Source organism: Geotrypetes seraphini, chromosome 14 (assembly GCF_902459505.1).
Source record: "Geotrypetes seraphini chromosome 14, aGeoSer1.1, whole genome shotgun sequence".
NCBI classification, from domain to species: Eukaryota; Metazoa; Chordata; class Amphibia; order Gymnophiona; family Dermophiidae; genus Geotrypetes; species Geotrypetes seraphini.
In genome coordinates, this window is record NC_047097.1 from 71,154,019 (window position 1) to 71,168,432 (window position 14,414).

At 42.0% G+C, this 14,414-nt stretch overlaps 1 protein-coding gene across 1 annotated transcript in view; it reads left to right on the forward strand.

The window, feature by feature from the left end:
* The window catches only part of LRRC28 (leucine rich repeat containing 28), a 50,397-nt gene that overhangs the window by 9,236 nt on the left and 26,747 nt on the right, over positions 1-14,414 (forward strand). Inside the window, exons 3-5 of the mRNA XM_033920550.1 lie at positions 4,527-4,567; positions 8,104-8,141; positions 10,847-10,984. Coding sequence (XP_033776441.1) covers positions 4,527-4,567; positions 8,104-8,141; positions 10,847-10,984 — 217 coding nt within the window. The remainder of the gene's footprint in view (positions 1-4,526; positions 4,568-8,103; positions 8,142-10,846; positions 10,985-14,414) is intronic.

Genomic DNA, 14,414 nt, shown 5'->3' on the forward strand with positions numbered 1-14,414 from the left:
ATTTAATATTGAACCAGGCAAATATGTGCATTCATTTCAGTTTTTCTACTCATGAAAATGACTCTAGTCTATCCAGCACTGCTTAGAAAACTACTAGTTCTTACTTTTGTGAAGTTGTGAGCTTTTTGTGTGTTTTTTTTTCCAGCAGGCAAAAAGCTGCAGGCTGGATCGAATTGTTTTCTGAAGTTATGTAGCAGAGGAGCTGAACCCTACAAGGCAAAGGGAGAGTAGAATTAAACAGTGGAATGGAATGGAAAGAAAAATAGCTCAGCTGAGGTTATGATGTTCCCCTCCAGGAGTAGTCAGTGGGATCCAAGATGGACGCTTGAGCTAGGAGATTCCTCGGGTGGTCTATTTTTCTGCCTGATGGGTAAAAGGAGAGGGGAAGATTCAGCAGGTTTCTCCTCCGCTGTTGAGGCAGACTACGCTAGACTCCTTTCGGTTCCTGCTTGCTCGGGAGATTTGACCATTTCAGCAATGCTGAATGGAAGTTCTATTGGCAGTGATGCAAGTGGGGTTTCTCTGAGCCCTGTTCACAGATCAGCTCCTCCTCAACCTAGAAGTCCTGTGGAAGCCGAACAAAGAGTTGACCTGGGAGGTTGAATATGTTCTCTAGGTTTAACTTTGGAGGACTCTTTGGCTTTCTTTTTTGTCCTCTGGGATTTCTGTCTTTGGGGGGAGGGGGGTGGCGCGGACTGGAATGGCAGCAAGGAGCAGTCTCAGTAGCTGGAGTGAGAAAATAGACAATTCTCTGGTATCTATGCTGGTAAGCCAACAGTAGTTACATGGATACTCTATGGGATGAAGTGAACACTGAATTCTTCTTTGTCTCAGGTGGTTTCAAAATTTTCTACTGACTGTATAGATCAATGGCAGAAGCCATGTCGGTCCAGACTTTGGCATTTAATCAGCAGTCTGATAAAATAGCTACATTAGAGAATTGGAAGGAATCTGTGGGGTTCTCCTAGGAAGATGGAAACTAGGGAAAACACCTTGACTTTTGAACTTTCCTAGATCATCTTTGATTGCACCAGTTGAAATGGTTAAGAAATATCTTACAGAAGTGCACACTGTTGGTTTTGGTATTTTGTCTTGCTTTTGAGCATGTGACCTCCTTTGAAGCTGATCAAAAATTTCTTGGCACTAGGATTCCCCAGTTGTGAGGAAACAGAGGGGATGCTATTCCTGAACCAAAAAAAAGTTCACGTCTATTTTTCAAGATGGTTTCTTGGTCTCTCTTGGGCTAAGATTACATGAGCTCAGGACAGTCTGAGAGCTTGTTTATCATTGATGGGAAAGGGTTTAATATGCTGCTATCTGACGCCACTGGAGACAAGAAACTTTTGAATCCTGGCCAAACTGGGAGGATTAATCCTTCTGTGAAACAATCACAGCAATTTTTGTGGAACTTTTTTATTCGAATACATGCAGGTTGTATGAAAACATTCCAGTTTTCTGAAGGATATATTTTATAGTTTAATAATAATAACTTTATTTTTATATACCGTAATACCACAAAATAGTTCAGAGCAGTTTACAATAAGAGACTGCATGCAGACAGCGATATTACAGAGAACAATTCAAAGGTACAGCAACAAAGAGATGAAATTATGCAAATTTATCAAAGAGATAAGCTTTAACTGTTGTTCTAAAAGTTTGATAAGAAAATGCATTTACGATAAACTCACTTAGGCATTTATTCCATTTGCCAGCTTGAAATGATAATGTCCTATCTAGGAACCTCTTATGGATACAACTCTTCAGAGATAGAAAGGAAAACAGAAGGACACCACGTGTACGACTGGTAATACCAGCAAGATCAAAACGGTGTGAGATAAATTGGAGCTGAACCTGTTAGTTTAAAGCAAAGACAAGCAAACTTAAAAATAACCCTGGCTTTGACAGGTAGCCAGTGTAGTTTTTTATATGCAGATCTCTCTCATGCATATTTATTAGGGCTATCCTGAAAACCCGATTGGCCTGGTGATCCTCCAGGACAGGGTTGGGAACCATTGTCATAGACAGTCAGGTTCAACTGGTCGGAAGACTGGTAGCAGGAGGCCAAGAACCATTCAAATGGCACAGAACTGGTCCCAGGGAAACCATTTACTGCCCCCAAGACTAAAAATATTTTGAAGGTTTCTCTATGCCCCAAAAATGTTTGATATTTGACTAGTTTTGTAGAAGTTATACTGACCATGGCAGGGATCTGGGTATTGGGTTTGGTTCACAGTGTCGAATTTCTGTACAATCCAGTATTTTTATTTAAATTATAGTGGAGAAAACAAGGAGCCTTCTAGTTTTTCTTGCTTAGTGATTTCCTTCTAGCAGAAAGTTTCATATTGTACAGTGAAAAACTTCTCTCTGTATTACCTCACTCCCTCCCCTATCCTCCCCGAGCCAGTATATCTCACCCCTTGAGCCAGCATCTCCTACCCTCTCTCTACCCTATCCTTCCTGAGCCAGCATCTCTCTCACCCTTGTCCCCCTGAACCAACATTTCAATCTCTCTTCTCTATCCTCCCCAGCCAGCACTTCTCACTTTCTCCCCAATCCAGCATCTCTCTCCCCACTTCTCCTCCTTAAGCCAGCATTTCTTATTTTTTCTACCCCCCTAGCCAGGATCTGTGACACTTTGTCTCCCCTAAAACCCATGCATGCATGAAAGGGCTTCCTCTCCCCCTCTCATCTATCACTCCTTCTCTCTTCCCTTTCATCCCCTCGGCCCCAAATGGCATCTACTCCAATGGAGACCCTGGCCTTGCATGTGCCCCTCTTCCTAAGACACCCTCTGTATACCTCAGCGATGCAGATGTTTCAATAGGCAACCTGATATTGACTCTGCAGGCTTCCCTCTGCTGTGGTTCTGCCTGTGAAGAAAGAGAAAGTGGCATCATCAGGGGTGGAAACTTCGTAGAGGAGAGCCTGCACAGGCTGTCCAAAGATGTCGTCAGCAGCGATTTGGACTGCAGATAGAGAGAGGGAGTGCCGATGTCAAATTCTGCGTGCCTGGTGACTTCTGCGCAAATCCTGCATTGTGCAGTTGCGCAGAATTCTACCATGAGTAAGTGTTGTATGCTTCTATATTGGAGATACAGGTTCAGCTCCATAAGAACATACGAATTGCTGCTGATGGGTCAGACCAGTGGTCCATCGTGTCTAGCAGTCCGTTCCTGCGGTGGCCCTTAAGTCAAAGACCAGTGCCCTAATTGAGACTAGCCTTACCTGCGTACGTTCTGGTTCAGCTGGAACTTGTCTAACTTTGTCTTGAATCCCTGGAGGGTGTTTCCCCCTATTACAGCCTCCGGAAGAGCGTTCTAGTTTTCTACCACTCTCTGGGTGAAGAAGAACTTCCTTACGTTTGTACGGAATCTATCCCCTTTTAACTTTAGCAAGTGCCCTCTTGTTCTCTGTACCTTGGAGATCTTTTTGGGCCACCTTGGCCAGAGTTGATGTCTCATAGTACCTGGGGAAAGAGGGAGGGCAAGCAGCATCTGCAGTGAGTGTGCAAATCGATATGTGGCTCCTATCTCAGCGGTGTCACTTCAGTGGATAGAAGAGAAATGGTTCAAAGTAGGGAGGGGAGGCAGGAGAAAGTTGAGTGAAGATTTATATCCCATATCCCTAGTGGAGTCTTGTTTCAATTGAGCTGAAAGCAACATTGGGATCATTTTGAGCTGGCATGGTGACCAGACTGCAGTATTTAACTTAATTTGTGTGTTCAGCGCTGTTATTCATAAAGGCAGTTTTTAATTCAGGCCTGCTGTTTAGCAGGCTTAAACCAAACATAAATGATCTGTTTTAGCAACTGAATGTCATTGCCATTCAACAATATACATTAGAGTACCAAAAATACACAGAAATCCAGTAGCAAATACAGAAGGACCAGGTACAGACGTCGTCCTTCTGGTGTATCCAATGTAAAGGCAGAAACAATACAAGACAGATCCAGCTTTTTACAGAATACAAAAGACCAACATCCCCCCATCCTACCCCTGTATTTCTGTTTTTTTAGCTGCCCTGTCTCAGAACTGGCCTCTTAAATGGATAATATGGGCTGCTGAGCAATTTTGAACACGTTTGTTTGAGTTATTTTGGAATGTAATTTTATTTTGCATTTTGGTCCTGTATATTTTAAATTTTGAATGACTGTAATTTTGTACATTTACCTAGGACTGTTATATATAAACAAACTAGAACAATATGCAGGTAGACAAGTTATACATTCTCTAACTGGTAAGCATATAATTTCCTTCTAAGCTAGATGGGAGTTTGGCACCCACATTCTTATGGTTGAGATTGAAACGACAATATTACCCCTTGGGCAGACCTGGAGAATTTACTTGCCCCCTATGATTAAAGCTGTGAGATTACTAGCAACACCCCTGACAGTAGGAACCTGCTTGGTGGATGTGTGCAGTGCCTTGGTTGAAAGTCCAAAGGAGCAGGTGGAAACTGCTGATCTCAGAATGATCATCGTAATCATGAAAACCTTTTATGTATATATATATTTTTTTATTTTGCAGCCAGAAAATCTTGCACAGAAACTACCGAACCTCGTGGAATTGTAAGTGGCTCTTCTTTTCATGTAGGTTGTATTTTGTGTGTATGTATTTTAATGGAATTTGGCTGCTTGGAACGGGCAGTGCTTGGCATTGCCATGCAGAGGACTCGAGTTCAAGTTCCATGCCCTGACTTAGCTCTTTGGGCTGGAGGGGGGCATTGCAGAGGTGATGTCTTTGACCTTCAGAGGGAGGGCAGCCTCGGCTTTTGTTCAACAGCAAAATGTAGTTATCGGACTTGGAGATCAGTTTCACACTCTGAAGGGTACATGATTATGTGAGTCAGCTAGATCAGTGCAAGTAATTGCCCCCGTGTTCATCTCTTCTTAGTCCTAAATGGGTTTTCAATCAGATCAGAACATTCAGACTAATTTTCAGGTTGAAGAAGAGTGATAGGATTCCACTTTATCTACAGGAGCTTCACTGGTTACCAGTTGAAGCTAGGATCTATTATAAATTTTATTGTATATTGGGGACACTCCAGGATCTATACCACAACTTTTTAATGTCTCCACTGAGACAGCTTTTAATTTAAGACAAAACCATCCTTTTTATTTTCCTGAAATTAAAAATATAAAATAAACCAGAATTTATAATTCAGCTCGGGCTTAGGGCTTATCAAGTGTCTATACCACAGAAAACTCTGCCTATTCAGATTGTTCAGCAAACAAACTTTAAGAGTTTTAAAAAAAGATCTGAAGACCTACTTTTTGAGGAATTTGTACTTAAGGAGTTATAACCAAGTCATAATTTTTGTTTTATGTAAACCGCTGTGAACTTCTTCGAGGTATTGGCGGTATATAAATAAAGGTTGTATTTGTACTTATTAAACATAGGGCTGCTGGAGTCTTTCAGCTCAGATCCTTCTTCCAAACCTACTGGAAATCATTCTTTACCCAAAGGAGAGTCCAGGACACTTCACCCCCTTGAAACACTTGGATGTATTCAAGCAGCTAATGATCCATCTTCTTCAGTCCCCTGAGGGAACATGGCAACATCCCTATTCAGTGGTTGTTGTCACTAGGAGAACAGGCATAAAGCACTGAGGGGCAGATTCTCAAAACTAAAATCTGCCTTTAACGTGCTTGCTAAACCGGTTTCAGCCAGTTTAGCATGCATGTATTTTAGCAGCAAATTATTAAAACGGCCTACCGTGATCTTTTCTGAGTTTTCTAAGTCTGCCATGCAAATGTGGTACAACAAGGTCATTAATATTAAAATGAGCACTCTGAGCAATTCTCTATAATCGCCGAGTGATTCCCTAACCTTGTGCCACATTTGTGGCCAAAATTTGCCAACAGGTCTTAGCCGTTGTTGCCTTACTTTCTGATTTGTACCAAGCAGCGCCCTCCAAATTTCTCCCCCTGGCAGTGGGAGACCAATCCCTCCCACTGCCAAGCAATGACACCCCCCAGGCAGAGGGAGAGATGCCCACTCTCTCCCGCTGCCAAGCAACGACACTCCCCCCCTCCCCCGGCAGTGGGAGACCAATCCCTCCCGCTGCCAAGCAATGACACTCCCCCCCTCCCCCAGCAGTGGGAGAGATACCCACTCCCTCCCACTGCCAAGCAACGACATCCCCTCCCGGCAGCTGGAGAGATGCCCACTCCCTCCTACTGCCAAGCAATGTGGTACTTGAAGCCTATACCTGAATTTTGTGGGAGAGTGTGCATGGGCCTCCCATGAAGGCCTTGGTGCCTTCTTACCGTATTAGAGCTCAGTTTTCTCCTGTCTTAGTAGTGGTGAAATGAATCCTCTTGACTGATGGCAGCCAGAAAACGGGGAACTGATGCTCTGTAAGGGACCATTTTATTATAGAACTACTAAATTGAACAACTGCGACTTGAAAGTCCTTTTTTTTTTTTCTTGTATCTTTATTCAGTTACTGCAAAGCATGTATAACCAGAAATAATACAAAGGAAAGAACAGAGTTTCAGAATCATATAACATATGAGACAAACCGAGAGCAATGCAAACAAGAGGAACATTTTCTACAAAGTTCAAAAACAACTCCCATTTATTTATTTACAGTTTGCTAGTGGTTTTTTCCCAAATGCTTGAGAAGCTGGGTGGCAGGTTGCTCATTAGAATCAGAATTTGATGCCCATGTTAACCACCAGAGGGCACTGTTGCTCTTTAACAGCATTAGACGTACAAAGCTCAAACTTGTAAAGGAGAATTGGAGACTTAATGACATTCTCTGTTCACAAAAATTTCATTGCATGAGAGGGTGACTCTGCTAACTTAAGACCTTTGCCTGTGCTTGTATTTGGTTGGAATTTTGTCAAGTACAGGCTAGAGTAGCTCCTGTCTCATCTCTCTTATTCTTTGTGTGCTTAAAAAAAGTTTTACTTTAACATGAAAACCTTGCATGCTTAGTATGAAAAAAAGTCCTTTTTAACTTAAAACAGCCTTTTTTGAGTGAGAGCCTCTCATCATTTGTATGTGGGGAATCTTTCAGTTCCCCTCATTCCCCACTTCAGCCTCTCTGCTCCCCTGTCTTCCTCTATCCCCCTTTCCTCCTCTTTTAGATTCCCTTGTGCTGCTTTCATACACTGTAGGCCGAATGCCAAATGGTGTGGCAGCTCGGGTGCATTACCTATACATTTTACTGCTGCTGCTACTACTTATCACTACTACAGCACTGAAAAGCCTACGCAGTGCTTTACATTTTGAAATTTATACAAAGTCCCTGCTCAGAAGAGCTTACAATCTAACTTGGGCAGACAGACATGCCATATAGGGTTAGCACTCTTAGTATCCCCCATTTTTGTGCAGCTCTTGTTTAAATAGACCTATTTATTTTATTTTGATTTTTGCACGCAATCTTTTCACAGGAATTACCCTTGCTATGTCACACTACACCTCCTATCCAGCCCTAAAAATGAACTGAATAAATTACAGCTGACCGACGAGCACATTTTACTACTTGGCCAAATACAAATAATGAAAAATATTATTCAGCCAAATAAGAATGGGCATTGAGCTTTAACGTAAATAATAAAAGAAACAACATGAAATCAGAGGTCATGTTTATTTCAGTAGGACTTAGCACAGCAGAACCCTGGATTATTCGGCCGAATACGAATAATGTATTTGGGGTCGAATCAAATACAAATATCCTGTTCACTGCTGTTTGCCATATTTTGATTGTCAAGGGCCACACCTGTGTACCTTAATGCTGCCTTATTCCCAAGAGAAGTATTTTCAGATTTCCAGAATTCAAGCTGATGAGGCTTGAGAATCTCATTTAAAAAAAAAAAAATAGCCCTACTTAATGAAGCGATCATAAGGACAAGTGGTGCTCTTGTTTTCTTAAGCTTTAACTATGCCTTTTAATTCCTGCTAGTAGATGCTGGATCTTAGTGGAAGTTTACAGTTCTTAAAACGAAGGATCCTTTGCTTTGTTCCTAGTTGTGTCAGTGTTTCACGGTCCTCCTTTAATTTATAAGATTGTTTGTAAACTGCTTAACTGCTAGAAATCCTTAAGAATATCAACTGGTTTCAATGTGGTTTATTTTTATTTTTTTCCCCCTTCAAGGTATCTTCATTCAAACAACATAGTAGTTGTACCAGAAGGTAAGTTCCCACTTTAAAGCACGTTACATCCCATTTCTCCTACTCAGCTACTACCTCACAGTTCTAAGTGGGTTACAGAGAGACTGGCAGAGAAAACAATTTTTTTTCTGTGAAAAACATTTTTGTTTTGCAGATTCTGGAAGGCTTAAACTCAATGGAATACTCTACCATAGTTTCCCCTATCACAAATTAACTTGCAGCATATAAAATACTTGTCGTTATGGGTGATTTGAAATGTAGTGGTTGTTGTGATGGTTATTTAAGGTAAATAAATGATGGTGTGTAACCTCTGAAGCAGAATCCACTTGAGCCTCTCGGTCTTGAGGCTTTCAGAACCGCCTATAGCAGGGGTGTCCAACCTGCGGCCCCGGTTGAGGGCGATGCAGTGTTTTCCTCTGCTGCCCCCGGGTGTTTACCGTCTTGCCAGCTCCCTACTCTGTCTTACGGCAGCGTTTGTGCGGCCCCAGAAACATTTTTTTCGGCCAATGCGGCCCAGGGAAGCCAAAAGGTTGGACACCCCTGGCCTATAGCATCTTCCACTACTTCACCAAGCAGGTTTATGGTTAATATTTGGCAGCAGTGTGGTCTGGACCTCCTGATTAAGAAGAGAAAAGAGGGAACATTTGAGGAGTGAGGTTGTATTTGGAGGACAAAGTCCTGTTAGGATTTGTCAGATGCTTTTGACCTTGTTGGAAGCAGAGTACTGGGCTAGATGACCCAGTATAGCAATTCTTATGTTCTTTTGTCAAACCATTACAAATCTAGAGGTAATTTCACATTTTTTTAACACATTTCATCTTACTTGGATTACACATGGCTTTGGCTTCCCAAGATTCACCAGAGCAAGAAGAAAAGAAGAACCTATATAAAGAGAAGCTTATATGAAGACGCCAACATGGCCGTGTTTTGCCCCAAAGCTGTCTCACATTACATATACAATCAAATCCCGATTTACCACTGCCCAGAATATTAGAATCAAGAAAAGCTAAGTTCAAATCTAGTTTTAACATCCCAGGACTGAACACTTTACTGAAAGTGAAGGGCCACACAGGTCTACTGAAAATTTCCAGAAGCTATCTTGACAGCCAGCAACTTGAACCAAGAAGAAAAGTCTTTGTAGTTTTTCAATTTTCACTAGAGCTGTGCTCAAAATTTGCAGCTAGGGCTCATTTTCAAAAAAGAAAGACGTCCCCAAAACAGCATAAAGTGGCACTTGGATGTCTTGATGGCCAAGCATCCCACTGTGTAGCAGAAGGACACAAACTGGCAGTGTTGTACTTTTCCCTTTATCACATCTGGACCCCTGATGAAGGAGTATTTCTCCGAAACACAGCCCATGTCGGGTTCCACCTTTGAAATCACCATATTTTATTAATTTTAATGAAGTAGCTTGACACTTTTGTACATCGTCTCTGCAGGTTTTCCTTTTGGTTTTCATCAGTTCACTTGTCCACTGTTGGATTTTTTCCTTTGTTTTGGCCAAGGCATCCAAGTAGCAATTTTTGAAATGGACTTTCTAGATGTCTGCCTTGACTTCTTGACCCCAGTGCATCCGGAGGTCGAGGGAGCATGCTATGGGCAGTCTTAGGACATGCTGAGCGCTTTGGACGTCTTGTGGTGATAATCATTTGCCAAGAAGTCCAGGATGCCATTTAGACATTCGGAGCTAAACCTGTTTTAAAAGTCAATAAGGACCAAAAAGTACCCAAATTAACCAGATGACCACTGGAGGGAACTCCGGTCCTCGAGAGCCGTATTCCAGTCGGGTTTTCAGGATTTCCCCAATGAATATGTATGAGATCTATTTGCATGCACTGCTTTCAATGAATATTCATTGGGGAAATCCTGAAAACCCGACTGGAATGCGGCTCTCAAGGACCGGAGTTCCCTACCCCTGGATTAAGGCATAAACACCCCCTCCCCACTCCTCTAGTTAAAACCTTATTTGAACATAGGCTGCTTGAAATTGAGTCAGAATTAGTGTTGCATGTTAACAAAATTGTAGACCTGATTTTCAATTGTTAATATTCTTTATAACATACTTCATTTTATTTTTGCTTAATCAAGATAGGTATGATACAAAATGTGTAGCTTGAGAATCTATTTAAGTGAAATCAGTGGTGTAATGAGGGGGGTGGGACCACATAGGCGCCGGCACCTCTCCGCCTCCTGCTCCCTCCCACCCCTACCCCACTACCCCACCGTGTATGCCTTCTCTCCCCCCCCCCCATACTTCTAGCTCTTTGCCAGTGTAGCTCCAACCTGCTGCTCACGCCAGCCTTGGCTCTCCCTCTGATGGAACCAGGAAGTGACGTCAAAGGGAGAACCAAGGCTGGCGCAGGCAGCAAGTTGGAGATGCTGCTCACAGTGGGGAAGTTAGAGGTACAGGGGAAGGGAAGAGAGGCGCATGTGCAGCTAAAAATGTGTCTCTTCACACAGCAGTGCCCCGTTTAAGTTGCATGCTGTTAGGTGCCATGCCTTATAGAATAATGCACAGCCAGAGTTGCATGCGCAAGTTTTAATGGGTGCTAATTAATGTCAGTCACACACCCAATTATTGATATTAATCTTGGGAGCATGCCAAAAGCTTGCCATGCAAATCTAGGCACCATATATTGAATCTGGAAGTTGATGCGTTCATAGGTTTCTGATTGAGATTTTAATGTTCCTCAAGGATCACATACTTCTGTTTGTTACCCTTTAAGCCATTGGGTCCTTGGTCAAACTGCAGTCTCTAGACCTGAGTGACAATGCCTTGGAAATAGTCTGTCCTGAGATTGGTCGGTTAAAATCTCTACGTCATCTTCGAATGGCAAACAACCAACTGAAATTCCTTCCTCCAGGTAAGCAGACGGCTGTGAAATCTGCGTTCTGTTTTCTCCATCTTCTTTAATCTAGGAATGAATATTGGCAAACAAGTGGTTGGTTAACTTTTTTTATACTTCATCACAGGGCAAATAGAGGTAAGGATTTGATTTAATTTAGTATTGGCTTTATAAATTTCTTAACAAATATAGTTTGAGATGGGTAATACAATTATTACATATCATATACAAAAATTATCCAGAAACATTGAACCATCCTGAAAACCCTTCAGTTTCCAGCTGATGTTACATCCACCAGTAAAACCTCTCATAGAATCGGAGAGAAAAGAAGACAGATGAAGATCACCTAAGAACAGCCTTACTGGGTCAGACCAATGGTCTAACTAGCTCAGTAGCTCGTCCTCGTGGTCAATCCAGGTCCCTAGTACTTGGCCATAACCCAAAGAGTAGCAACATTCCAGAATGCCAAAGAGTAACAAAAGATTCTAGAACCCCAAAGAATCTCAAGATTCCAGGGAGACAAAAAGACAGGGAGGCAGAACGGAGAGACAGAAAGACAGACAGGGAGACGAAAAGAAAGAAAGGGGAGCAGGGAAACAAAGCAAGAAAGGGGGAGGGGACAGGGAGAGAGGAATGAAAAAGGGAAGGGAATGGAGGGTGGCAGGGGGTAGGCAGGGAGAGAAGAAGAAAAAGTTGGACTCATGGAAGGACAGAGATGTTGGTTGGGGAATGGAACGAGGTCTGGAGGAGACGAAGCATGCAGGAGGCAGAAAGGAAGGGAAGAAATATTGGATGCACAATCAGAAGAAGAAAGTGCAACCAGAGACTCATGAAATCACCAGACAACAAAGGTAGGAAAAATGCTTTTATTTTAAATTTAGTGATCAAAATGTGTCCATTTTGATAATTTATATCTGCTATCTATATTTTGCACTATGGATCCTTTTTACTAAACCGCAGTAGCGGATTTTAGTGCAGGGAGCCTATGAGCGTCGAGAGCAACGCGGGCATTCAGCATAGCTCCCTGCGCTAAAAACTGCTATTGCGGTTTAGTAAAAAGGGAGGGGGTATATTTGTCTATTTTTGTATAGTTGTTACTGAGGTGACATTGCATATTTTAAAGTCATCTGCCTTGAACTTTTTGGAACCCCCCCGAATATAAATGATAATTAACATTTTCTCTGCATACAACGAGATGGTGGTTGGAGCGGCGGTCCATAAGTAGACTGAGTAATGGGGGGGTATAATCTTTAGAAGGAGAATGTGGGTGGTTAAAGCTAAGATTAGAAAGCAATTTAATATGGCGGGGGGAGAGAATTGGCTTTAAGGGTTTTAAAATTTAGGGTTGCATACTCTTTAATTTTTCTTATTTTTATTTAACCTAAAAACAAGACTTGTGGGCTTTAATCTAGTTGACCTATCTTTAAAAATAAAAATCCTGGTAATTGGTGGGAGGGTTGATGGGTGTAAAAAAAAAAAAAAAAAAAATTTTATTGTTGGTAGATCATTTTGACTTGGTCATTTTAAAAGTAGCTCGCAAGCCCAAAAAATGTGGGCACCCCTGCTCTAGACCTAAGAGTGGAGGAGCCTTTTCAAGAAAGGATATTAGAGCCTAGTTATTTTTTTTCAAGTGTTCTTAGAATTGTTATGCTTTAATTTTTCTTGCTCTTTTAAGTGGATTTTCTGATATCCTTGAGGGGATTGCTAGTATATGAAATTACCAACTTCCATGATGTTAGTTAGGGCAATGAAACTGGGAAAATGCAAGCAGTCGACGACCTACTGCTAGTGGCTGGGATATATCGTTGGCATGGTAGGCCAGAATAACTGGGTGAGTGCTGATTACACATTTCATTTTCCAGAGAAAAGTCTCTTGTGCTTTGAGAAGAAGAAAGTGGAAGAACTTGGTCTTAAATCTGCAAACCACTTATAATATATTGTGAAATTTATCACTGCTTAATGCAGAAAATGGATCTTTTGTTGCCGATCTGGTTGTTTTCCAAGCCTTTTAGTTTCTGTAGTCTCTTATTAGGCCAAATTGCTAGAGTGCCTCTAATTAAAAGTGAAATATCTTTGAATGTCCTTGGCTTTGAAAACAAGATTCAAATAGATGGCGCAGTACTGGCACAGACTGTGAACAGGCTTTGGCTTCCTAATTCAGTAACAAGGAATACAGACACGCAGGAAGGGGCAGGTTTGAAAAGGCACTTTGCCAGGGAGTGCGGTGGCTTGAAGTAAATGGACTCTTAGGAGCCCTAACTTTATATGAAGATGTCAAATGCTGAGATAGTAATGTCCCAAAATGTGTAGGACACATCTTTCTTTCTCATCATCAAACAGCAAGGCTTCCTATAGTGGATGGTTTGTAATTCAACCACGCTACACCGAGTGCTCCCTCAGACACCAGTGGTTGGTTTGATTCTGGAGGTCTGAAAATGTGTTGTGAGCTTGGCTTTTGAGAGATCATAAGAGAGTAGAGAGGGACAGATTCTTTAAACTTTCAAAAAATGAAAGAACAAGAGGGCATTCGGAAAAGTTGAAAGGGGACAAATTCAAAACAAATGCTAGGAAGTTCTTCTTTACCCAACGTGTGGTGGACACCTGGAATGCGCTTCCAGAGGACGTAATAGAGCAGAGTACAGTACTGGGGTTTAAGAGGATTGGACAATTTCCTGCTGGAAAAGGGGATAGAGGGGTATAGATAGAGGATTACTGCACAGGTCCTGGACCTGTTGGACTGCTGGGCACGATGGACCTCAGGTCTGACCCAGCGGAGGCACTGCTTATGTTCTTAAGCCTTTTGATTGGAAAATGATTCCATTCTTTAAGAGACAGTAGCTTTGCAAAATGGGGTTCCTTGAGGTTCAGTTCTTGCACCATCCATTTCTTGAAGAAATATTTCCATCCATTGTTTATTTAACTTGACCAGTTGAAGGGTATTCTTTTGCAACACGTACTTTTTCCAAAAGGGGTAAATGATTTATTCCCCCGTAAATTAGTCCACAAAAACATTGTTTCCAGAACTAATTTTGCAATTGTATTTTTCCGGTCACAGAAGCATAAGTTTTGGTTGATAAACAGGATTGACGCGGGTTTAGTAAAGTATGTCGTCTTTTTAAGAGGATTTTTCCTCTGACTCTGGGTCACTCCACAGTGCAGACCTTCATACTCTCGGAGTGTCTGTCATGACTCTCATAGGCACCTGCAGACATCAAACCAAAGATCTTCAACTGACCTCTTCTTTTCTGACCATCGATGATGTCTGACTTGCACAGGAGCAAACTTTTACTGAACATAAGAATTGCCGCTGGTGGGTCAGACCAGTGGTTCATCATGCCCAGCAATCCACTCACGCGGCGGCCCTCTGGTCAAAGACCAGCGCCCTGAGACTAGCCATCTGCTAGGTAAATACTGTGCAAGTGGTTTTTGAAAGACCATCATAAACAGC